This window comes from Stegodyphus dumicola, chromosome X1 (genome assembly GCF_044657685.1).
Source record: "Stegodyphus dumicola isolate Sdum_Otavi_A_Nest chromosome X1, ASM4465768v1".
Lineage (NCBI taxonomy): Eukaryota > Metazoa > Arthropoda > Arachnida > Araneae > Eresidae > Stegodyphus > Stegodyphus dumicola.
Genome location: NC_140780.1, coordinates 111,028,372 through 111,055,023, shown reverse-complemented (window position 1 = coordinate 111,055,023; position 26,652 = coordinate 111,028,372). Strand labels below are relative to the sequence as shown.

Genomic DNA, 26,652 nt, shown 5'->3' with positions numbered 1-26,652 from the left:
CCCAATTGTTTTAAGCGAGTCCATTTTTATCAAATCAAGAGTATATTATGCTTAGTTATTAAGTTGTTTGTTATAAATGTAACTGAGAAGTGCAGTGTGAATATATTTATTCTGCAGAAATGTAACAAAAAAGAGTTTTTTGATGCTAATCTTAGTTTACTTTGTCATGTTGTCCTATTTTTATAATTTGTACATTTTTTAACTCTTTGCATACCATTGGCGCCAATAATGCAACATTTAAAGTATGAACTTTAAATCCACTTTTGCTAGCATGGTGACCCACCTGTTTTGCTTACTTGAACACTTTTGTTGTAACATCTAAGAGACAGGAAAAAAATGTGAAACTGATGATTTTTGTGATAGTTGCCCCTGGAAACCCTGCATTCTTTCTTATATGTGATTTTTTCCAAAAATACACTCACGTTTGTGAAAATTGCAACACCATGAAGGACTTACGCGAGTGAGCTGAAATTTTCAGGAAATGCAAAGTAGCGCATGATATGCAAATGATTAGAATTGCAAATCCGTAGCGCATGCGTATGCTGAGCAGCGCCCTCTGAACGGCTAATGGATCTGAATAAATAGACGGCTGTAGCGAGGCATGTATGGTTATCGGTGGTTATCTGCTAGTGGTAAACGTTAACTCAATCTGTACTTATGCCTCGTCGACGAAAGAGAGCGAGATTTGAACAACTTACAGAGTTTGAACGAGGGAGAATCATCGGCCTTCGTGAAGCTGGATTGTCGTATCGTGCAGTAGCCTCTCGTGTGCAGCGTAACAGCAGCACAGTGATGCGCGTTTGGAAGCAGTGGACGGACGAGTGTCGGACAACTTGGAAATCCGGGAGTGGACCCCGAAATGTGACGTCAGCTCGCGATGATAGACACCTGGTCCGCATGGCGCGGACGGACCGTACAGCTTCCTCTAGACAATTGGCAGCACTGTGGTCAATAGCTACAGGTGTTTCATTGTGTGCTTCATCAATTCGTAGACGTCTGCTGCAGTGTGGACTGCGCGCACGGACTCCTTTATACAGGATCCCCCTAACGCACGACCATCGCCGCCTGCGGCTACAATGGGCCAATTAGCATAGAGACTGGTGTGCTGATTGGCAGCATGTCGTGTTTTCTGACGAATCCCGCTTTAATTTGTGGTACCATGATGGCCGCATTCGTGTCAGACGCTATGCCGGTGAACGCCACCTTCCGGAGTGCATTATCGAACGCCACAGTGGACGAACACCCGGAGTTATGGTCTGGGGTGCCATAGCATATCATAGACGATCTCAATTGCTACGAATTGTGGGCAATCTGAACAGCAACCGGTATATCCGTGAAGTTCTACAGCCCGAAGCTGTTCCCTTCCTTCAAAGCTTGCCAGGTGCTGTATTTCAACAGGACAATGCCCGCCCTCATACTGCTCGGAGTGTTAAATCATTCTTTGCAGCGCAGCAGGTACAGCTTCTTCCTTGGCAAGCGTGTTCCCCGGATATGTCGCCAATTGAACATGTGTGGGATGTCATTGGTCAGCGTCTTGCTCGTGATCCTCGTCCTGTTGCGTCTGCAGACGAACTTTGGGTACGCGTACAAACAATATGGAATGCTCTTCCTCAGTCAGACATTCAAACTTTGTTTGACTCCATGCCACGTCGTGTAGCAGCACTTATTGCGGCGCGTGCTGGCCACACAAAATACTGATTCTGATATCTTGTTTGTTTGCTTTGAACATTTAATCAACTGTGTATTAAATTGCATTCAATTATGACGATTCCTTCTTGGTGTTGCAATTTTCACAAACGTGAGTGTATATTACCATGACAAATTACAAAACACAAAATTTTCATTTTGTTGAAGATATAAACTTGTTTTATATAATGTAGCTAAGGAATAAATATCTTGTTTTATTGCAAAATTATATTTGTACACTTGTAGCTAATATAGTGCTGGAATTGTTTGTGTACCATATGAGTCACTCAAATCGAGTGCAGAGAATTAAAAATGTAATGATTTGCTGCTAAAAGAATGGTGTGTGGTTTATATGTATATTAACTGTGTTTTGCAAATGATTTTCTGATGTAAAATATGTGTAGAAATTTCCATTTAGGTTTTCAGCACAAATCAGATGCTTTATTTCAAGTTATTTAGGCTTGAATTTTTTAAAACTTGATTGGATTTTGTGTTTGCCTGATGTAATAATTTTCTGTTAACTATTTTTTTATGAGTAATACCTAAGAAACTTCCCGAACTTTTCCCAAACCATTTTGATATATAAAATTAATAGTAAATTTCTTTGTTCCTAAGGAAGAATATGAAAAAGCTATAGAATTTCTGCATACAGAAATGGGACAAGATGTGAATCGCAGATCAAGAGTATCACCTGTCAATTTTTCAAAAGATGAAATTAAAGCCTATACAAACAAATTTCAGACACTTGATAAAGACAAAAAGGGATATATTACTCTAAATGACCTAAGACAAAATTTGAAGGTAAGCTCTTTTCGAAAGTATAATCAGGTAGTGAACAAGCTTATTCTGGGAAAAATATCTGAAATATTTTAAAATTAAATTCAGATTTGTTAAGCTTTTATCGTTGTGAAAATTTTGCCTACATTTTTCATGTAAAATCTTAATTTTGCCTTGTAATCTCAGCTGCTTTTTGCCTACCATATTAAAAAAAAAAAAAAAACATAGTTTGCACATTAACTAAATTTGCATAATATACTTATTTTTTGACAGGATTATGCTAAACCTGTGCAATATATTGTAGAAATATTTTTATTCTGAAGTATTCAAATATTAGTCATTCAGTCATTCATTACATTTTTATATAAATTCTTCAGATAATGTTACGAACCATTTTTATAGATGGCATTTCAGGCACCACTGTATTTATGCATTAGATTTTTTAGCTTAAATTTATACAAGAGCCTTCACATTATGAAATAAGCTTTAAAGGATGGCCTTATTTCTCTACTTATTTCCTTTTTCCCATGAAAATTTAATAATAAATGGTGAATTGAAAAACTTTTGTTGTACTGATTAATGCAAAATGGTGTGATGTAAAGAATATCAATAAAAGTTTGGAAGCTTATAATTGGCAAATATGAAATTAAATCTTAGATACGTTCAGAAAAGCTTTGCTTGGCATGAAGTCAATGTGCGTGGTAATCACTTACAGCAATTAAATGAAATAGTACTAGCTATTTCTTTAGGCAATTAATTAAATCCATATTTTCTCCCCTATGTTACATAGATTTTTTTATACTAATTTAGTAGTTTTCAATGATAAATTTGTTTTAAATATAGCAGTGGTGTTAAAATAAATTAGAAAAGAATTATTGCTTTGAAGAAGTACTATGCAGGCATTGGCATCCGTGTAATATAATCCGAATTTTTTTATACAACTTGTGTAAAGTTCTGCTTATTTTAAATGATAAATAGTACAGTTTGGCTTTAGAGATTAATATTTTTAGTAAGCTTTGTTAGCCATAACATTAGCTTATGATAAATCATAAAATTTGCATTCCTACCATAATTTCAAGAAAAATGAGAGCAAAACATGTATGTGTTTAGGAGGAAAAAAGTATTGTCACTTAGGTTATCTGATCTATGCCAAGAACTAAGAAAGTACTTAGTTTTCAATCATATATTTCATGAGGGCAGGAAGTAAAAGGAAAGGCCCTAACTGGTTTTTCCCATGTACCTCCTTGAAACAGTGGCACACCCCTCATGGAGATCAAAACCATTCAGTGACTTGCCATTAGGATCAATGGGTTTTGGCATGATCAGAGGTAAACATTGTGTAATTATGTCATAAATATACGTATAAATGTATATATTTTCTTTTTCTAAAATATTCCAAAGTCCAAAGTATGTGAAAAGAATACATTTTTAAATGACATTTCATTCTGAACAAAATTCAATGATGTAGTTTTCCCAGAACAGTTTAATTTCAATGAAATATTTTCACAAATTTTCATTAATTACATTAGAAAAAAATTTATGGTAATTCTAATTTATTCAGTTAATGATTACAAAAATTAAGATCAAAGTTTATTGTGTAATTAATATTAAACCTATGTATTATTTCTTTTCAATTTACAGATTATTCCTGAAATATTTTTCTCATAAATTTCTAGCTTCTTAGACATCCTTTAAATCAAAAATTGGAGTTCCTTTATAATTAATGCTCTGTTCAGGTCATTTCAAATTACCTTTTATTTAATAGTGAAATATGTGAAATATTGCTGCTGATTTCCACGTACTTTCTATGAATATTTCTGAAAGGGAATATTTTCTTCCCTGTCACCTTCAAGTGGGAGAAATTGGTACGGATTTTCACCTTTCTTACCTTCCTCAGAGGCTCACTCTTGTGAGTATGGGTGTGGCAAACCCGAGGTACCCTAGCCCTTCAGGGGATCATCTTCTTGGTGAGACGGGTGTCATGATCCTGGAGCCACAGTGATCTATCCTCTTTTCTGTCCCTCTCCTCTTGGCTGGAGCTGTTTTCCTTCCCTTCTACCTTGTGGTTTCTCTCTTTGGAGTTTGGGGTTCGTCACAAGATACTGGAACAGCCCTTGTCTCTAGTTTTCAAGTGGCAAGAAAACTGCCCACGTGTTTGCCGTGCGTGGAGATCCATATCGCTAGAAAGGATGGTCCTGGTAGTTGAGGGGCGACACACTGCTTTGGCCTCTGCTTCAGCTAAACAGGAGGCACCTTAGTCATCTTCACGGGTGTCAATCGGCTGGTCACTAGTCCTTGTGGTCAGTGGGTTGGGGATAAGCTCTCGGGAGTTCCTGCTTTCAGGAAAGCTGACTGTGGGGCTTCAGTTTGCGTAGAGGTCTGGCTAGCCCTAACACAGGAATCTGTGTTCCCTTGTTGGGCTCCATGGTGGGCGGGGCCGTTGGACCCGAAATTTTTCTCTTTGAATCATGGCTTCACTTTTCATCTTAAAAACACCTGACTCAAATGAAACAAACCAAGATATAGAAACAATTGAGAAATCTATTTGCAAGAAAATTCATACCGATGCAAATGCCAAAGAAACTACTGATTGTCCACGCTTTGTTGTTGTTTCAAATGCCTCTGGAGAGTTGCAAAAGATGTCTCTTTTTCTGGTAAGCAAGCATATTCATTCATGCATAGGTGAGCCAAGGAACATAAAGCATCTCCGTTCTGGATACCTGCTTATTGATACCATTTCGGCCATTCAGTCTGCTTCACTTTTGCGTCAAACCAAACTTGGACGAGTACCTATAACTGTGTCAGCTCACAAAACATTCAACTTCTGTAAAGGCATGATCTCGGAAATTGACCTTATGTTCGTTTCAGAAGAAGAGTTCGTTTCGGAGTTAGGTGACCAAAAGGTTTGTGCTGCTAAGCGGATCAAGAATCAGTTGATTGACACAAAACACATGATCCTGACCTTCAAATTGCCTGATCTGCTAAAGAATATAAAGTCTGGGCATCTGAACTCTCTCGTAATATTGAGGCAGCTATGCTTTCGATTCTCAGAACATCAGGAAAAATACTAAAATATATGAAACCATGGTGGAATCGTGAGTGTCATAAAGCACGGAAAAAACAGAAAAAAGCATGGGGAATTTTTCGTAGATAACCTACTCTGCAGAACCTTATAGCATTTAAAAAAGCCAAAGCAAATGCACAAAAAGTAAGAAGGCAGAGCCAGAGGCATTCCTGGATTTCGTATGTGTCATCCATAACATCCTCTATGCCTAGTAAACGGGTTTGGTAAACAGTTAAAAAAGCATGTGGAATATATAAAGACCACTCACTTTCCTACTTTCCTTTCTGGGAAAAGATGGCCGAGTGATTAGCTTCATAGAAGAAATTGCGAATACTATTGGTGAGACATTTGCTGCCATTTCTTCCAGCAGAAATTACTCACCTGCATTTCTTTCTATCAAGCAGCACTCTGAGAGAAATTCCCATCGCTTTCAACTCTTCCAACTTTGAACTTTGAGCTTTATAATAGAGATTTTACTGTGCTAGACTTAAAGAGAGCTTTGTTACAGACTCATAGGTCTTGTCTGGGTCTGGATGGCATATATTATGAAATGCTGAAGCATCTGTCCTATAAGTCACTGACTGCCCTTCTCACTCTTTACAATAGGGTGTGGAAGGAGCTTACTACTCTTTACAATAGGGTGTGGAAGGAGCTTACTTTTCCCAGCGCATGGAGGAGAGCTGTTGTGATTCCTATTGTTAAACCAGGGAAAGGCCCAAGGAATCCCTCAAACTATCAGCCAATTGCCCTTACCAGTTGTGTATGCAAACTGTTTGAAAAGATGGTATACAGCCGCCTAGTCTACTTCTTGGAAAAGAATAGTATTATATCGCCTTATCAAAGCGGTTTTCGAAAGGGGAGAATGACCGTAGATAACATGCTCATCCTAGAGACATCCATTCGAAAAACTTTTTTAAGAGGAAATCACCTTGTCTCAATATTCTTTGACATTGAGAAACTTATGATAAGGCATGGAGATACGGTATACTTTGGGATCTTCACGAGAGTGGCAACCTACCAATTTTCATTCAGGAATTCCTGAACACTAGGACTTTTCAAGTTAGGATTGGCTCTGTTTTTTCAGATGTTTTTGAACAGAAAGCGGGTGTGCCTCAAGGCTGTGTGCTTAGTGTTATCCTGTTCATTTAAAAAATAAACTCTGTATTAAAAGAACTTCCTCCCTCCATCTTGGGATCTCTATATGTTGCTGATCTACAGATGAGCTGTCGAGGGGCAGATATGACATACGTAGAGAGGCAATAGCAGATGGCTCTGAATAAGATCCAAGAATGGTCAGACAAACAGGGATTTGCATTTTCAAAACGGAAAACTGTGTGCGTGCACTTTTGTAGGAAGCGAGGTTTCCATCCTGAGCCTGAGTTATATTTGAATGGTACAATTATTTCAGTTCTGCCTGAAGTAAAATTTTTAGGAGTGACGTTCGACCGAAAATTGAGTTTTCTTTCTCATGTTTTAAACCTGAAAAAGAAGTTTTTAAAAACACTAAATATTTTAAAAGTGTTGACGAACACCTCCTGGGGTGCAGAGCGTTGCTCTATGCTTTGCATTTATACAGCGCTTGTCCGCCCTAGACTGGACTATGGCTCAATTGTTTACGGATCTGCTCGGTCATCAGTATTGTTAAAATTAGATCCTGTTCACCATCAAGCTCTGCGGATTTGTTCAGGAGCTTTCAGGACTTCTGTCCAGAGACTGTATGTTGACTGTAATGAACCATCACTTTATCTGAGGCATGAACAATTGTTCTTTTTGCAATATTTCAATATTCTATCGCAACCTGAACATCCTAATAAGGTGTGCTTACTTGATAATGTGTGTAAAACTTTATTTGAAACACGTCCATCCTGTGTTCCTGCCTTTCCTTTAAGAGTTCGCCCTGTCATTGAGGAACTTTCCCTCTCTGATATTCGCCCCCAAGCAGTGCAGAATTTTGAAATCCCACCTTGGGAAAATGCACGGATTCAGCTTCTTGGTGTTTTCAAGCATCACGTGAAGGCAAGCACTAATGAGATTATTTACAGACAACTCTTCACTGATCACAGGCACAAATATAGCAGTTATTATCCGATATATATAGATGGATCCAAGTCAAATGATCATGTTGGGATGGCTTTTGTATTTGAATATTGCATAGAGGGCAGATGCCTGCACCATGCTTTCTCAGTCCTAACATCTGAACTAACTGCAATATATTATGGTCTTTTCTACATCTCAAAGCTCTGCCACAAAAAGTTCGTAGTTTATACAGACTCGTATAGTGCTCTTAAATCGTTGGAAGCTTTTCCCAACACTCAGAATCCTGTGGTAGTGGATGTTCTTAAAATTCATATAAACTTAACGATTTGAGGATATGAAATCCTGTACTGCTCGGTTCCCGGGCATATAAGAATAAAGGGAAACGAGCTTGCAGATATCGTGGCAAAATCTGCTGTTGAACTGTCCAGTTAGTTGCCTTATCCCTTTTAGAGACATCTGCTGTGTCATCAAGGGGAAGATCCAAAAAAAAATGGCAGCAAATTTGGGATGTTCAGCTTCACAACAAGTTGAGAAATGTAAAGCCTAGAATTGAGCATTGGGATTTTGCTGGAAATCGTAAGGAGGAAGTTCTTTTGACTTGCCTCAGAATTAGTCAGACTAGAGTGACACATAAGTATCTTCTGAAAGCTGAAAATGAGCCTATTTATTTAAATTGTAATATTTGTGTATCTGTTCGTGATATTTTAATAGTGTCCGTTTTTTAATAGTCTTCCTCAGAAATATTTTAATAGCTGTGACTTACCTCTCGACCATTTAATCGGAAGAGAGGTCAATTGTAAATTATTTTATTATTTAAAAGAGACTGACTTTTATCACCTAATATAATTTGTTTTGAATATTGTGTCTTGGATTGTAATGTGTGCTTTTACCTTGTTTTATATGACTTCATCCTCTGGTTTGGTACATTTGTTCACTTGCTTTTATTTATTGTATTTTAATTTCATCAATTGTAATCATCCCATCCTGTGTTTGGCATGTTTTAATCATCTTTGGTTTTGCGCCAATAACCTCTCACTCACCTTTTTCTTACCATGTGCCCCTGTAGTGTAATTGAAATCACGTCCAGCTAGCAATCAGATGGACTTAGAACGCTGTTAGGACATTGCTCATTTTTCACATATCCAGCTCCAAAATAAACCTAACAATTCTACAAGTTATGTGTAAGATGTAATGCTGGCAGTACTTTATGGCAGAAGTTAGCTCTTTGTTATTCATACACTCTTGATGTGCTACATGGGATGCTAATTTAATCGCTTTGGTATTTCAGAGAGTAATAATTTTTAAAACTATTTTCTGCCCATGTTTTTATGTTCTTTATTGCTGGTTGATGAACATGGTGTTCTGCAGTGTCTCTGCAACTGAGCACATTGTGATCTAGGTACCAGGTTGCCCTGCATGAACACCGGTTGTTTTCAAGGTGTCCAGAATGGTATAGATAGGTCATGATGTATCGATGCGCTGTCAGAAACTGGGCAAAGTGAAGCAAGCCACTTCTTAAAAGCTGGTGTACCTTTGGGAAATACCTATATACTTTTCTTACCATATTCTTTACATCCCATATATGTTGTCAAGTTCTAGTAATTCTTGTTTCAGCTTGACTTTTGAGAACAAGCCTGGGATTGGCAGAACAAGTGTGCTTATGGCAAGGAGTGTGTACTGCATCAGATTCCTACAGAAAGCACCAAAACTGCAGAATTTGCACCAAACATAACAAAGCATAGGGGGGAGAAAGGAGATTCAGTGCTTCGTATTCACAGAAGTACAAATTTGAATTTTAAGGCAAATTCTGCACTAGACGAGGGAAAATTATTATCTCCCCAATTTAATGACAAAATAAGGAATAATAATTAAGGCTTTCTGAATTTACACTGAGCTAGTAGTATAGTTAAAATACAAAGTGATATTTATAAAAATTGATCATCAAATTTAAATATCTGTAACAAAAAACAAAAAAAAAAAAAAAATCTGAAGGCTTACAGATTTCACATTACATCCACAGGGGCACTTTTTAACATTTTGCCTGCTACTTTTATTTCTAAAATATCATGGTCCTCGCATTTAAACCACATAAAATTCAGTTCAACAGCAGTATCACAAAATATTCATCATAAGAGCATATGTTTAAAATTTCCACTAGACAGTCTCGTGTGCTAGAGATAAAAATGTTTTTAACCGTACAGTGTTGCTATTGCTTGCTTTGAAATCATTGAGTTTGTTAATCAAAAATTCATTAAAGATATACAAAATGTGAAACAGACGATGAAGCGAATTCAAAATTCGGGCTTCCAGGTGCCCATGTTCGGGTGGAGGATTACATTGTTCAAAATTTGATGGGTCTAGGTATTGTCATTTTTTCACAGTGCGAGGAACATACATACATTCATGCAAACTCTTCATTATTTAATTTCTTTAAACATAAAATAGCCCATCTGAGCTGATGCTCCTTTTTGCTAAAAAAAAAGTCAACACTCAATTTGAAATTCATGGATAAAAAAACCTTTTTTAAATTCAGGTAATTTTGAAATTTTTATCTTATTTCTTCATGCTGAAATTTATTCCTGTGATGCCTTCTTTATGAGACAGAAAATATACAAAAATTTGTTTTATTCAGTTTTCCCTTTTTCTTCTATAAGACAATATTCTGTATAATGTATAATATTATGTATATTTGTAATATTTTGATATACATCTAGAAATAAGCGACAGAACTGTGGTACTTTAAAGTTCAAATTTTGTAGTGGCTGAAATGGATGGTGGTGACTGATAAATTACAAACTCAAATACTCAAATTTATTGTTCAGAGTGTTTATTAAATTTACATATTTGAAGTATTTAAATTCTGCATTACAAGCTGCTATAAATGTTGAAAAATGCACCTTCAAACTACCACTTCCTTTTTAAATTTGTTGTTACCATTTTTTTTTTTTTTTTTTTTTTTTATATATGACCAACAGTAGATTGTTTAATCACATTACTGTTATCATAATTCAATTAAATAACACTGCTGTGCTCTTTACATAGAAATTTAAAATTGGTTTTAATTGCTTAAAACTCTATTCTTTCATTTTGTAGGCACAAGGAGAGAAAGTGGATGATGAAACTTTGCATGATATGCTTAATGAAGTGGATCTGAACAAGAATGGCCAAGTTGAACTGGCAGAATATCTATTGGTAAGTTTCTTTTTGTGTGACTCTCTCTATATATCCCCATCCTTAGTAAAAAAAAAAAAAATTAGAAGGGGTAAAAAATTGGAAAATAATAAACTAAACATTAAATGTCTTAGAAAACTCAGGTTTTCAATAGTGCAGCATTTCTTTTCTTTTGTTTAAAGATTGTCAACATTATTTTTATCACTTCCATCACCTACTATTTCTCTGATTAATTGATCATTTGTTGCTTTTAAGTGCCCTGGAACAGTTCACAAAAGAGCTATGTACTGTAGTCATGAAAACTCATTACAAAACCATGATGTATATTTCATAAATTTCATGTGATTCTTGGGTCTGCTCTGTATGAAATGAATACTACAAATAATTGTTTCAGTAGGGGGTCTTACCATTAATGCCAAGAATTAACAGAACATTTTTAATGAAAGTTTTGTGGGTGTGGTGACTAAAAGTGGCTTACAAAGTCTTTTATCAAAAGGACAAAAGACTGACAAAGTCAAAGTTAAAAGGACTTTGCAAACCACTTCTGGTCACCACACTTTGTAGTGTCTTCCTGTGGGGTTATGTCAAGTCAAATGTTTATGTGATAAACAGGCCCCGAGCTAAAAACAGAAATTCAGTGAACCATTGGCGAATTAAACAAAGATGTCTGAATAAAGGGTTGTTGTGAACTTTACCAGCAGAGTAACTGCTTGCTGAAAAAGTGGAAGTTGGCATATGTCAGATATCGCATATAAGTACAAAATAGGAATGTAAATAGGCGGAAGCAAAACAAAAGAATTTTGATTTTTTATTCTCATTTTACAGATTTATTGTGTTTTCAAAATTTGAGACACCTATATTAATGCAAATAAAATAAGTAACTCCTATATCATTTCCTTTGAAAATCTTTAGCATGCCTTCTGGCAGGCTGTCTCTGCACTTTTACCTCCTCCAACCATTCTCAATTCCAACAATTGAAAACTGTCCTAATAGAGGAATGGAAACTGCTGGCACCCACAAAGGTTTATCGCCTCACCACAAACCTGGGCAGTTGTTCTAAAGTTTGCATTTAGGTCAGCGTGGTTACATGCCTTATGATAGCTGGTGATATGTTCTCTTTTGTCTGATGCATCAAAATGTCACACGTTTTACTATCTTTAGTTTATTATAGGAACTAATTGTCTTATTATATACACCGAGCTGCATGGTGGGAATCATAACAGATTGCTATTACATTTCACAGTGCTTTCTCAGTTTCATTGAACCCTCTAAGAGCAGCTCTCTTACAGTGCCATCTGTTGGTATGTACATCATTAATGAAAGGTTTGTTTGCTTTAACCCTCTGAGAGTTACAAGTTTAGCCTTGAAATTTTAGTTTCTCAAAATGTCATGAATAAATAGTATTTTCCTGATTATAATTAAAAAACTATTCTCTCACTTTGTACCTTGATTCGTTTTCTTTGAAGATACATCCAAATCAAAATTGGATGCATTAAAAGCTGGCTGAAATTTTCTTGTGTAATGAATAAAAAAGCCATCCTTCAATATAGAATTTTTATATCCATAATGCTGAGGTGGGTGAATTTGTCATCTTTTGTCATCATATACCAAATGTGATGTACAAAATGTGATATACGAAGGTCAGTCAAAAGATTAGTTGCACTGCTTAAGGAAACAAAATAGGATAGAAATTTTACAATAACTTTATTTGTATCTTTAGTTCCATTCAAAATCTACTTTTAATGTAATTACCTTCATTATTAAAGTATTTATTGAGCCATGGTACAAGTTTTTTCGATGCTTTCTGCAAAGAAATCTCATCCAACGCCCAATAATCATTCTTGGGTTGCAGCTTTCACCTCGTCATACGATTGGTATTGTCACTCTGAAAGTTCTGCTTTCATGGGATCATAAACATGGAAGTCACACTGTGCAAGGTCTGGGCTATAAGGAGGGCTGTAATGCAGTCATTCATGCAAGCAGCAATTTCAGAATTTGTGGCAGTTGATGGTCTTGCCTCGTGCTCAGTGTCATCAATATCTGTAAGTCCATTCTCAAGCATGTCACACCACTTCACGATATCTTGACATGACAGTACATTTTCACCATAGACTTCATACAATTGCCGATAAATTTCAAAGCAATATACCTTTTCATTCACACAAAAAAAATCACTGCATGCATTTCCAGTTTAGATGCTACTTGCAGCTGTTGAGACATGTTTACAATTTATTATCAAACTAAAATTGCCTCGTGAAAACACCGCTACATCACGTGATGCAGCTAAATGCCTGATATGTTGCAAGTCAGTTTCATCAAAATATTATTTGACAGAAAATTTTTACGAAGGGGTGCAACTCGCTTTCTGAAACATTCGCAGAAACAGTTATTGCAGCATTTTTCATAAAATGGCTATTTTCTGTTGTTGGACAGGTAGGATTAGTATATGTCATGAAATTTCTGTAACAGTCTTGGCATTATTTTGTGATATGATAAAGATATTGCATTTTTTAGCCTTTTTATTTCTAGGCCAATAAAGTATTCTGCTTCTTTATATATTGCTTTAAATTCCCTGTAATTCCAACAGAATAAGTAATATCAAGAAGTCCATCATCAACATATAGTGCTAATAGCAATTTCTGCTTATTGTCCTAGTAAAATAAGCATGGGTCAGTCTTGCTCTTATTAAAACCATACTACCATTCTAGAAATTACTTGAATCTGTTATTCCATCATCTAGGTGATTGCTCTAGTCCATAGAGGTTTTTGATCAGTTAGTGTACTCTACCTGACTTTTCATCGTAGCTTTCTGGTTGTTGCATATAAATTTACTTAATACCCCGCACAAGAATGCAGATTCAACATCAAATTACACCGAAGATATATATTATTATAACCATTCTTCATCTATAATAATGGGTTTGGCCAGGAACAAAACCACTGCGCGCGCGGCTGATGTTGAAGTATATAAAGCAGCTATGCATTGTCTTTCCAAACATAGCACAATTAGCAACATAATGGAAAAAGCAGCTAATTTATCATTTTTCAATAATGGTCAAATTGTTATGCCTCGGTGACTGGGGAACATCAATATCAGAAACAGTGCATTTAATGGGCTGTTGATATGCAGTCGAAACCCTGGCTCCCAGATACACAGTTAGACAGAGAATAGCCGGTGGCAGGGGTATTATGGTGTGGGCAATGTTTGTTCCATAATCCCCATAAAACAAACCCTGACATCTGTGTGCTACTTGAACGTTGTTGCTAACCAGTTTCACCCATTCATGACAACAGGATTTCTAGCAGAGGATAGTATCTACCAACAGGATAATGCTCCATGTCATAAGGGTTGAATCGCCAAGGAATAGTTTGAGAAACATTCCAGTGATTTTCAAATCATGTCTTGGCCTCCAAATTCACCTAACATTAATCCAATGGAGCATTTGTGGTCTCACCTGGAAAACCGAATTCGTGCTGCCATGCTACCCCCCCACACACATACACAATATGCAGGAATTGCTGGACCAGTTGGTGAGAACGTAGTACCATATACCTCAGACTACATATCAGCACCTTGTGGAGTCAGTGCCATGCCGGGAGCTGGCAGTTTTGAGGGTTAAGGGTGATCATGCATGTTATTAATTGGGTGGTCATAATGTAATGGCTCTTCGGTGTATGATAATTCTAGACCTTCATTTGCAGCAACACTTATTAGTCTTATGTTTTAATTTAAGTTTCTTATGTTCACTCTGGTCTTATATTTGAAAGTGAGCCACTGTGCTAAGTGATTCACAGTAATCAACACCTTCCTTTTGAGAAAAATCTTTTACTACAATACGAGCTTTGAACTTACTAATGCTTCCATGTGCATGATACTTCACTTTATATACCCATTTATTTCCAATGGCTTTTCTTCCATCTTTAATTTTGTCAGGTACCAAATCTGTTTCTCTGATAAAGATTGTAGTTCATCTTCCATTGCACCCTGCCACTCATTCACATTCTCTAATTTCTTTGCTTGATAATAATTTTGTAGTTCTTAGGGCTTTACAATACAGCATTTATTCAAATATTCAGGTGGTTTTATTTGCCTCCAGTTTCTCAATCCTTGAAAATACTCTGTGTTGACTTCTGTAGTCTGGTTCAAACTTACCCACAATGTTGTCTGTTGACCAGGATTCTTCAGTGCATTGTTGCTGAGACATAGTTGTTGGTCTGATTTCTCTAACTTAGATGTTAAGATTAATTCAGGAGAAAGCACAGCATCTCTAGTCCTTTCTGCCCTTCTAGTGCCATTGAACCATATACGATAAATATAAGTATCATCTAAATATTCAACTAAGTTACTTTTATGACCTCTTGAATCCCACTTCTTTATTTTCTATATAGGTGCACATACAAAATACTCTGTACTATTAATTCTCAGATGATGAAATCTTAGTCTTTTTTCCGCAGAATAATTCATAGGGTAATCTTCCCTCAGCCACTGATGTTTCAGCACAGTAATTCAATGTGCACACAACTGCATTCATCATTTCAGACCATAGTGACTTGGGTAGATCTTACAGAAACAAAATCGTTCTTGCTAAATCTACTAGTATTCTATAGGTTTGTTCAGCTGATCCGTTTTGCTCTGGTTTATAAGGAGTACTATAATGAAATTCTGCCCCTTCTTTTTTTTTTAAGAAGTTGAAAGCTTGTTTTGATAAGCTTGAAAGCTTTGTTTTGATACTTTTGATTTTTTCCATCACTAAAACCTACTTTAATTGATTTTGTTTGATTCATGATGATAACACAGTTTTTTTCAAATTTAGCTCCAATTTCATGACTTATGTTTTAGAAAATGTGCTTTTCTGTGTTTAGAATACTCATCTGGAATGGCAAACAAATAAAACAAAGTAGCGAGAACCACCCATAGATTCCTGTCTTCCGTAGGTCCACAAACTTCAATGTATATTTTCTTGTCAAAATTTTTTGCACAGTGTTGATGATTTACACATGCTTGACAAAATTTCCTATCAGAATCGAGTTTGTTTCCTTGAGAATGGAGCAGCCTTTCACATGTTGCTTATTCAAATGTCAGCCTCTCATGCCAGAGAGTTCACTTCATTTAGTTAGGCTTCAGCAGGGAACACCACAATAGTATTAATCACAGTATTGGTCTTAAGCAATACTAACTTATGTGCACAATTAAATGAATTTGCATATTATATCTATTTTTACAAAAAGTATTCAACGAAAGATACTAATTATGCTGGGAAAGAATTATGCATGTATTCAAAGTTGAATACATAAGTGTACTTGTACATGAGCATGACTGTGGAGCTGTGGTTATTGAGGGGATTTAAGTGCATGAGGTATTTTCAGTTATGTGTATGCTGGTGCTGTATCACAACATTTGCCATGTCTCTCGCAAGAGTTAGGTAATGTTTATGAGGTATAATGTAAAATGTGTAGCTGCAAATGTATGGATGACGGAATGAGATGGAGAATTTTCGGTAAGTTGGTCGGAGGCCAGTCAAAAGTTGTAGGTGTCTACAGACCTCAGTGTAATGCCCAGTACCATCTCAGTTTGTAGGAACAATATCACAATTTGAGGACACTGCATTCATATTGAGAAGACTTGAACGAGGTCACGTAAAATCCACAACAAGGAACGAGGAACGCTATTTGGTACTTTCAGCTCAGCGACACAGGACTGCTACAGCTTCACAGCTCTCACATGAGCTGTATGCTGCTACTAGAACCCGAATTTCATGGTATACAGTTGTCCAAAGGCCAGAAGATCTGATATTTGTGTTCTGCTTACTGCAGCATGCATGAGACTGCATTTAGCATGGTGGCAGACAACATGCACTTTGGACCAGACTTTAGTGGAGCACCGTGCTTTTTACAATTGAATCAAGATTCAGCCTAGACACTTATTCTTGACATTTTTGTAACAGAAGAAAGCTTGAAACACAATATCATTCCACCCTCATCAGGGAAAAGAATCATTACGATGGAGAAGGTGTAATGGTTAAAGCTGGTGTTATGTTTAACAGCTACACACCCCTGAATATGTTTGACAGTGGCTTCCTGAATGCTATGAGGTATAGAGAGGCGATATTAGAACCCTACATTCAACTTCCCAGAGTTGCAGTTGGACCTGAGCTCCTGTCATCAAGCATTGTTGTCCTAATCCACACAGCACTCAGCTGGCCAGTGATTACCTGGAAAATGAGGATATTTGCCACATGGATTGGCCAGCCATATTTCCTGACCTTAACCCTATAGAGCATATCTAGGATGCTCTTAGGAGGGCAATTTCATCTTGCCATTCCCCTCCAAGAACCATCCCAGAGCTGAAAACTGCCTTGTTGCAAGAGTGGGATCGACTGCCACAAAGACTTCTCAGCTGTCTCCTGTCCAGTATGCTGTCATGCTGCATGACCTGTCTGGCTATGAGAGGGGACTATACTTCATATTAGACTCATTTTCAGTTTGATATCAGAGCATGGATTTTGGACATTCCTGCACTATGAGCTTTACTGATAATCGTATATACATAAAAGGACTTTTAAATGGTACATTTCTTTCTCTGTTACAAATGAATATTCATGCCAAATTTCATTAAAATCTCTCCAATAGTTTTTCAGAAATTTGACATAATGTGCAAATTCTGTTAATTTTGTCCACAACTATATTTTGATAACAATTTAAATAAATTTCCATCATATATTCCAACAGCAACAACATCTTTGGACTTGACAAATTCACATTTATCTTTTGACATACTGAATTCTGAACCATGATCTAAAGTTTGACATACTGAAAACAGATTCCATGAAGCATAGACTACAATTTTCCATGATGCTGTTATTCCAGGTATTATACAGAAGCATATTCGCAGTTATATGGTATCCATATGCTTTCATCACTGAGCTTATTTGCAACTCAAACTTGTTTGGGATAGTCATGCTTTGTAAATGTCTTGAACCAGTCTTTTCTGTTAGTGATGTTGCTTAGCTCCAGTAGCTATGACCCATGTATCATCTGTTTCTGCAGTCAAACACTTACATAAAAAACTTCATCATTGCTTGATTTTCCGTGGTGCACACAGCATTAGTATATAGATTCTGTGAAGTTTGCAGTTCTTTATCATGTGTAATTTTTTTTTCTACTCTTGAAATGCTTTGTGTTGCTTTCCTTGTTTATATACGGTTTTCTCTGATTTTCATGCACTGTTTTCTCCTGAATTAAATGTTTGACTTTTCTGAAGATAGCTACCAATTGGCTATCAACGCAATCAGTTTGTTTTCTCTAGAAGATTATAGTGATATTCTTTGCTGTTCTGAAACTAGAAGTTTCTTTAGTTCAGTTAATGTTTGCTGCTTTTCTGGTTGTCAACATGAAACCATTTTTAGTGGCTCAAAATCAATTGATACTGTTTCTAAAAGCTTGCTCATAATGTCATATTCATTGGATTCAATAGATAAGTCGCACATCAGTAGTACAAGATGGCCTAATTTTGCTATGTGCATAGCCATTGTATCTTTAGGATCATGCATGAGTGATGAGAACTGCAACTGCTGGCATATTGAGCTTGCTTATTCTGTTCAAACAACTCATGTAGTTTCAGCCATGTTGCTGTTTGTTTTCTATATATGGATGCATCGTCACAAAATCTTGAATCTAGCATCTGGTTAAAGATTCCATGCACTGCTCTATTGCCTTCAAATTTGGCCAACTGACATTTATTTTGACTGAAGCATGCAGATTTCCACTAAAGCATCATCGGGAACAGTCCCTGGCTTGACGATCTCATCAAAATACGCATCAAATGCTCCTTCTTTTTCCATTTCTGCCTTACCTAAATTTATGAGGGTAGAATTTTATCTTTTGTGAACAGTACCATAATCGTTTTTCTTAAGAGTTCTTTGAAAAAATATCCTTTCGCAGAGAACTTGAAAAAATTTCGCGGAGAACACCAGGACAGGCAAAGTGTATTACACACAAAATGTCTTAAGCTTAAATATCAGTACCCCCTTTTATTGTTAAAATTCCTGGACTTGGCACCATAACCTCTTAAGAAAACTTATAGTGCATTTTAACTAGCTAATGAATTAGGTACTTCAAGGGAAAGCATTTTAATTTAAACTTGCAGAATGTAAGCAAAATATGATGATAAATCATAAGCAATGTAACAGGTACATTGCTTATGATTTATGTATTGTTGCAACCACCTTAGTAGAAGTTGCAGAATTTTCAGAATGTACCAAACTCTGATAATCATACACATAATTATTCAGACAACCCTGCTCATAGGCACCTCTCAGTCAAGCAACGTGCCATTATTTGTACGAGTTCTTTATGTTGTATTCCAATGGTTTTTATAATCAAATTTTTATATCTGATAGTAATAATTTAATTAATCTGATTTTAAATCTGATATTTTTTGCTTTAAACGGAATTGTAAAATATGCACTTGTGGAATTTGGCTGCATTAGAGGAAACAGTGATAAAATTTCTGCAAGAATACAGAATTTTGCCGTACCAGTATTGTAACATTTCACTCCGAACTAATGTAAGATGGTGAAACATCCGCTTATCTTGTATAGAGTAGAAAAATTGTCCCCCTCATGCATACATATACGACCACTGTAGGGCAGAATGGAAATGTGATTCGTTTGATAATGAGCAGGTGTTTAAAAATGAGATGGTATGGAGAATGAGTCAATACTGTTGTGAATAATGATGGTACTCAGCAAAAACAAAATCTCAAATAATCAATAGAAAAATAGATTTATGGTATCCTAACATTTTCTTAAGTATTGTATTCACCGTTTCTACATTGTGTGTGATAAAAAGAAAAAGAAATCTGTGTGATGTCCAGATAATAAATCATTCCTGTTATTAGATGTCAGCATTTTGGACCTTACTGTCCAAGCAGTGTCGGTACTAGGTGTTTAAAATCCCAGTGCAATCACTGCTATTTCTAGATTCTACCACCAGTAACTCCAGTAGTAAATTTTGCCACCCCTAAATTCTGCTGCTCAGTGCAGCTGCACATATTGCAAATGCTGTGGTGCCGGCACTGTGTACAATGTAACTGTATGTTTAATTGGTTAGTTCAAACATACCAAAGAAATAATGGTTGAATCAAAATAGTGGCATTATCCAAAAAATAATCTATTATCTTCAGTACTGTAAATAAAAAAATATGCTAAAATTAATTGAATATATAAGTATTCCTTATCAAATACTGTAAATTCACATATTTTTTTTTAAAAAAATCTTTGTAATGGAAACAGTTCTTCAAGAAGTGAAAGTTCGAGTGAAGTGGATTATAATTTTGCTACCTGTCTGCGGATTTATAAAAGTCAGCGAAAAATGATTTATCACATTCACGTGCTCAGTTATTCAAACCTTTTTATTTTTGAGTTATAATATTTCTGAGCCTAAATCTCTAGAAAATGGAGTCACTCTGATTTCATCCTATGCTTAAGTGTAGAACACAGTTGTCGAGAACAGAAGATTTTAGTATAAATAATGTGTTAATGATAGATATGCTTCATTGTATTTGATGTGCAGTTTTTGTGAAACTGGTTAAAGTTACCTCTGGCTTACCCTGGCTTACCTCATTCGGAGTATTATTCAGAAAAAATTCCATTTATTTTTTCATGTTTTTTTTACTCAGGTGATTTGAAATATGATGTTTTCTTATATCACTTTATATTTCACTGTTACTGTTTGGCTTGTGAAGAAGTTTTTCTTGTAGAAAATATCACGTATTTCTTCATTTCTTCTTTGCACATAAAATTATTCTAATAATTTCATTGAAAACTAGTCTGGATAAAATCCATACCATATATGAATTATTTTAAAATTTTACTTAAACTGAAACAAAGAATGCAGGCTATTTGTAACAAGAATTGAGCTAGTTTGTTTAATGAAGAATTCTTGTTTTAATACCTGTATTTGAATATATTTAGCTTGTAAGGGTTTTTCCTTCCCCCTTCACATGTCCCTTCTTGCTGTAATTGGAAGCATGTCCGAATGGCACAGAGTTTGTATCCCAGCGGTGACATTTTTCATGTTACTTGCTCTAATAAGTACTTAATCTCTTTACTAGCTGGCTTTTAGTAAAAGTGCATTTGTATTTTGATCATTGTATGAGAAATGAGACATATATCTAGTGGTACCAAACACTTGTACTGTATCTCTCCCCCCTTCCCCAAAGAAATAAGAATAGAGCCAAATAAAAGAGAAAATGTGTGTATGGAAAGAAGCTCATTTTCTTATTAAGTATTTATAATGTTACACATGTTGGAAGAATTGTATAGCACAATTATTTAATTAAAATAATACCTATTTGAAAATCTGGTCTTTTTTAGATTAACTCTCACTAGAGTTAAAAAATATTAACTTCTAAGTTAGAAAAATATATGGAATTCATATCAATAGTACTTACATTCATAAATGATTTTATGCACGAAGTGAAATTTTTATGATAAATGTGAAATGTGCTCAAAAGGCTGCAAGAGTTCAGTGTCAAATCAAATAATGTCAATTTCAAATACATATCTTTTATTTAAAGTTAGAATAAATGTCTCATAAAAATTTTGAGACTCATCAGTCATATGCTTATGCCTAGAAATGAAATAATATAGAGATCAAGACTTTACAGCAACAAACAGAACATTTGGTAACTGAACAATAAAGTAACGTAACTTAACAAAAGAAAAAAAGAGCAGTCCACAGTTCCATGCGACCTACAGTAAAGACAGTACTGGGCATTCTGGAACTGCAGCAATACAGCAACAATAGCATGGCTATTTGTAGTAAGAGCAAGTAGCTTAACTAGCCTGGAATTAGGTGCACAAAATCCAAACCAAAGAATATGAATGGGAGAAGGAGGTAAGCCCACGTAGACATAATGTAAACCACCTTCGTTCGCCTCAGATGACTTTCGAATCCAAGCCAGTATCGGTGAACCAAACGCTCTGGGTGCAGGCATAATTCATTTTACTTGAAATGGTAGTGAAGTATGAAGCATAAATTTGCTTTTTGAGAATTAATTTTTGCCATTATTTATACTTGAATTTCTTATTCTGTAGTGTGGTTTGCATACGATTTTCACCTGCCCCTATTTTGCAGAAAAAATTTTCGTTTTACAATTAATTCTTTTCGCACTTAAATAATTTGATAAATGATTATTAATATTTCTAAAGTAATAACTATTCTGTTAGGAGGTATTGTCTGTGTGCTTCGCAGGTACATTTCACGGTGACGCCATGGTCGTTTTCTGCTGCAGGTGATAAAATATTTTCGTTTCAAAGTCCAGGTGATCTTGTAAGATGGGTGGCTAGCAGCTCAGTTGTTGAAAGTTAAGTACCTGCTATTTAGAACTTGCATAATTGTACAAAATCCATTAATTAAAATTTTATTATTATTGAAATACATAATAGAATCATTTAAAATAATATTAAATAATTAGGTGGGCAGTTAAAAATAATTGTATCAACTGAAAATACAGATTAAATAGATTATTCAATTAAAATATTAAAGGAAAAGTAATTAAAAATAAAGTCATCTTTTTTTAAACATCTGATTCAAGATAAAAATCCTTGTTGCTACAAGCGAAAAATTGTCAACCACATCATTCAATCCATGGAGGTTAGAATTCTAACCTTTGATTCAGTCTGATTGTGTCTGCGTCATACCCTGATTCATGACCCTTTCATGTCACAATGGCAAGAAAGATGGGAACAAGGGGACACCGGAAGATACACCTTTGCAATCTTCCCGATCGTCAGACTGTCAAGAGTTTACTCGAACCACTACACGGTTCAGGCCCTTTCCAATCATGGAAGGTTCCCCCAATATTTAGAGAGGTTTCTACATTTACACGTCAAGTGCAGTTGTGGATCACCTGCCAGCACAGCAGATGCCGTCCATTACATCACTTCATACCCACCCACCAAGTCGCTTAGATCTCCACCCAACACCGCCCTCCTCCAAAATAAAGGTCTCAGAGGTTACCTAACGGATTTCTACGGTCTCCAGGAAGTAAGGCAGATTGTCAGCTTTGTCAATGACACCACGACCATCATACAAGTCATACCAGGTTAAAACCTGATGATATGTAAAAGGGAGCATGCCTTATATAACTATGTAAATAACTCACTTTTTCATATATATATTCAAATTCCTATTCAAACTTGTTTTCACTAATATAACTATTGAATGTAAGTTGGAAAAACCAACATCAAATTGTATTTATAAATGTAATTTGCTTTTTAATTAATTAATAACGAATGACCTGTAGTGCCCAATGAGAGGCGAGGCAGGCTAAGAATAAATATTATTATTATTATACCCTGATTCAGTCTGATGGCGTCTGTGTCACATGATCAAAAAATGGAGATGACGGCACATCAGAGAAAGAAACAAGTTAATTCTCCTATTGTGTCACGTTTTATTAGATTAATGGCATATTTTGGCCACACAGTTACCTTCGCTTACTACTCTGCTCGTAAGGCACTTACTATTATTTGGGGGGGCATCACTATATTAGCTGTATTTTCTCTGTCTTTCCATACAGATTTTTATGCAGCCTTTTGTGTTTGAAACCATTGGATGTAAACTAATATTTCCAATTACAAGAAGGTTTTTAAATAAGAAAAGTGTTCTTCATGTTATGAAATTTTTAAGTTCAAAAAATCAGTTTTGTAAAAGTTACGAAATCTAATTTTTTTTAATGGTCTTTTGATTCTTATAGTTATAATTGGTAGAAATGTTTATATTCATTCTCATTGGTATGATTTGGTAGTTACTTTTGTGCAAACAATCTAACTTTAATGTAAAAATTAGAATGCGTGAGATGTTAATAAATTTCCAAAAGACCACTGTTCTGACAATTTTTTTGCTTGGTTTACTATTGAAAGAAAGACGCGATATTTTTTCCTTCCTTTCAAAAAAATTGCAAGTTTTTTCGTTTTCAACCAATCAGCTATCAGCGTGTTTGTAATGGAGAACCAGTTTCCCCTTTACATGTTAACCCCAAAGTGATCTGTGGTGATTGGCTCTTGTGACAAAGCAGAAAAATTGTTTCAAGCAGTTGTTCTTCCGAAGCAAACAGATGTGTAATAGCAGCCTTAGCGTTTGGACTGTCGGAATTCTACTGTACTTAATTTTTAATATGTGAGAATTAATTTGGCTTTAGAATGCTCCTTACAGTGTTAACCTCCCCCCTTCTTTAACTGAAATTATAAAATTTTATTTTATGTGTCATCATTATGCTTGTGGTTTTATTAATCATTGATCATTTATTAGTTGATGAGTGCCATCAAAACTGGAGCCATATCTCAAAGCAGACTTGCTGCTGCTGTTGATATCCAGTATGATCGCAGTGTATCATCTGTTGATCGGAGTGGAGGTGGTGTATAATAACTACAGCAGAATCAAGTTCAGCATTAGTGAAGAGAGAAGTCTTAAAGTCAGTTTGACTTTCCCCTGTCATTTCCTGCTTATTAAACTCAGGACTTTTTTATTGTTTAATGTTTATTGTGTTACAAAAATTTGAAAACTATGTTTCTATTTATTTCAATATCCCCTTCAATTTAGGTATTTTTCCTAGTAGAAGGAATCTTGGAAAACCGATTCCTCCTCCTAGAAAAAAGACGTGTAAAATTATGTATATTGAATTTCATGATTTGAATCAAACATCTGTAGAGCAGAATCTTTCTGTATGCAATTAAATATTGAAACATATTTATCATGAAGTATCTAATCTGCCCTTCAAAGAAATTTTTATATTCCAAGGTTTGTGATATTGTCCACCATGCATGTTTTAAATGTTCTTTATTTTGGATTGTTATCTGTTATTTTCAGTTATTGATATCTTTTATTTATATTTATTGTTGCATTATATTTGATATTGTTTTATTTATATTATAATACTTAAATTGTTTATATTGCCTTGCTTTTGTGTATAAATATGCATTCTTACTTAAATTTTCTAGTCTATTTTATGAAAGATTGCCATGCTGAAATTTTTAATCTGAAATTAAATGTAGTGAGACTAACTTTTCTGGGCCCATGGTGTTGAAAAATTCTTATTCTTTAACTTGGTATAAAATGCAGTTCTCTAATATTTGCATCTCACCATGGGGGGAAAATGTTTCTCCAAAATATATGTGCAGTAAGATACTGTACTTTACAATTTAATTTTTCAGTGTGCCTAGTCATATGTTCAATAATTTTGTCTTATGTAAAGTTAAACTAAATAAATTTTTTTTAAATCTGTGCTCTGCTTATTTATACCAGCTGTTTCTGTCTCTGTCTCTGCACCCCCATGAAGACAACAGGCCTGATATTATACTTAGACTATTATTGTGTGCCCTCTTGTGTGCCACAGCCAAGACTGGGAGGGCTGGGAAGGCAACATAATTTAAAGAAATGCTTGTTGAATAACATGGGCATGCAAGGAAAGGAAACACATTGCTGTCCTGTATTGCTATAAATGAATAGTATATCATAAGCGTAAGAATCGCATTGCGTCAGTTATAGGATTATTTACAAAAGTTTCATAAAAGCACATTCTGGGTCAGATATCATAGGAACTTTTCACAGAATATATGCAAGTATCAGAATAATAATTCACGTAAATATTTGCATATTATTTACAAGATTACATTTAGACAACATGAAGAAAATATGCACGTTACAGATTAAAAGTTATGGGAGACTAAGTAATAGACAGTTCATAGTTGGGAGTAATGTACTGTGCTGAAGGCCTAAATGTTATCAGCAGTAGTGTTAATATATGAAGTTACCTTGAGAGCTTTCTTTAGACATTTTTCATTTTCCTCTAGTATAGCTCTCCAAGTCTGAAGATTACTTTCAGAGGATTCTGAGAGATGCCTGACCTGTGTTATGGTGTATTTGTGTAAGCAATACCTCAAATTGATGTACTTTACCACAGGAGACCATGGCCGAGTCCCTAAGGCCGAACTTATGTAGATAGATCGATGTAGAACAGTGTTCAGAATACAGCTGGGTCAGCATAGAGCATAATATTAGGGCTGACTAGAGTACTGATAAGTAGTCATGGGTGATGCACTTTGTTGTCTATTTATCCCATTGCCTTGCCAGCTGTTATTAGCATTAATTTAGAGTTTTCTCTTCAGTGTTGACTCTGCATTGGGAATATGTCTCAAAACCGGGAACATTTATGTTGCTAACTTTTCGTATGTGTCCGCCCTTTCATTTCCCTCATGCTCTTGGCGGGCATTGATCCATTACAGGTTGATTGACCATGCTACTGAGAAGTTCTGTGATAGAATATACCAGTTCATTTTTAGCTTTAATACTAGTTTCTTCAATTCAATATCACTAATAGCTTCAATATTAGACATGCTATTTGTGCGTTTAACTGTTCTAAAGTTTTTGATTCAGAACCCATTTTATTACTTTGAGAATTGCAAATGATTTTGTCTGAAAGATAGAATTACGTTTTCTTATTCTGGTTGATCATTGAAAAATATAATTCCCAATCTTCCTGCAGAAAGGCACTATCTATACCGTCCTTATTCTTTGAGCCATCCGTGTATATTTCAAGTTCTGCTGTCTCTTTTGCTATGTCTTCTCATAATCAGTGCTCAGATGGCATCGTGTGTGGTGATATTTTTTCTTAATTGTACGACATTTGCCACTGTACCCCATTCTTGTGCTACCAAATATAGTGGTTTGAGGCCTGCCTTTCTGTGAAATATAAAAAAAAAACAACGTTTAAGAGGAAATTCATTTCTTTAGAAGTACAGATACAAATCTTGGACCGTCTTTTAAAAGGAGAAAAGATATCTCACATTGTAAAACGTTTTAATTGGAATGAAGAAACAATCCAGACTATTAAGAAAAATGGGAAAGAAATA

General features: G+C 35.4%; 1 protein-coding gene across 6 annotated transcripts in view; it reads left to right on the top strand.

The window, feature by feature from the left end:
* Gpo1 (glycerophosphate oxidase 1) overlaps positions 1 to 25,024 on the top strand; it is a 115,090-nt gene extending 90,066 nt beyond the window's left edge. For 5 of the 6 annotated variants that reach the window (XM_035374917.2, XM_035374914.2, XM_035374916.2 and 2 more), the window contains 3 exons: positions 2,302 to 2,487; positions 10,658 to 10,756; positions 24,053 to 25,024. In XM_035374917.2, coding sequence (XP_035230808.1) covers positions 2,302 to 2,487; positions 10,658 to 10,756; positions 24,053 to 24,166 — 399 coding nt within the window. In that variant the 3' untranslated portion in view covers positions 24,167 to 25,024. Of the gene's footprint in view, positions 1 to 2,301; positions 2,488 to 10,657; positions 10,757 to 24,052 lie in introns of those variants that run through there. The other variant, XM_035374918.2, reaches the window with a different exon arrangement.
* Positions 25,025 to 26,652: the final 1,628 nt, after the last annotated feature.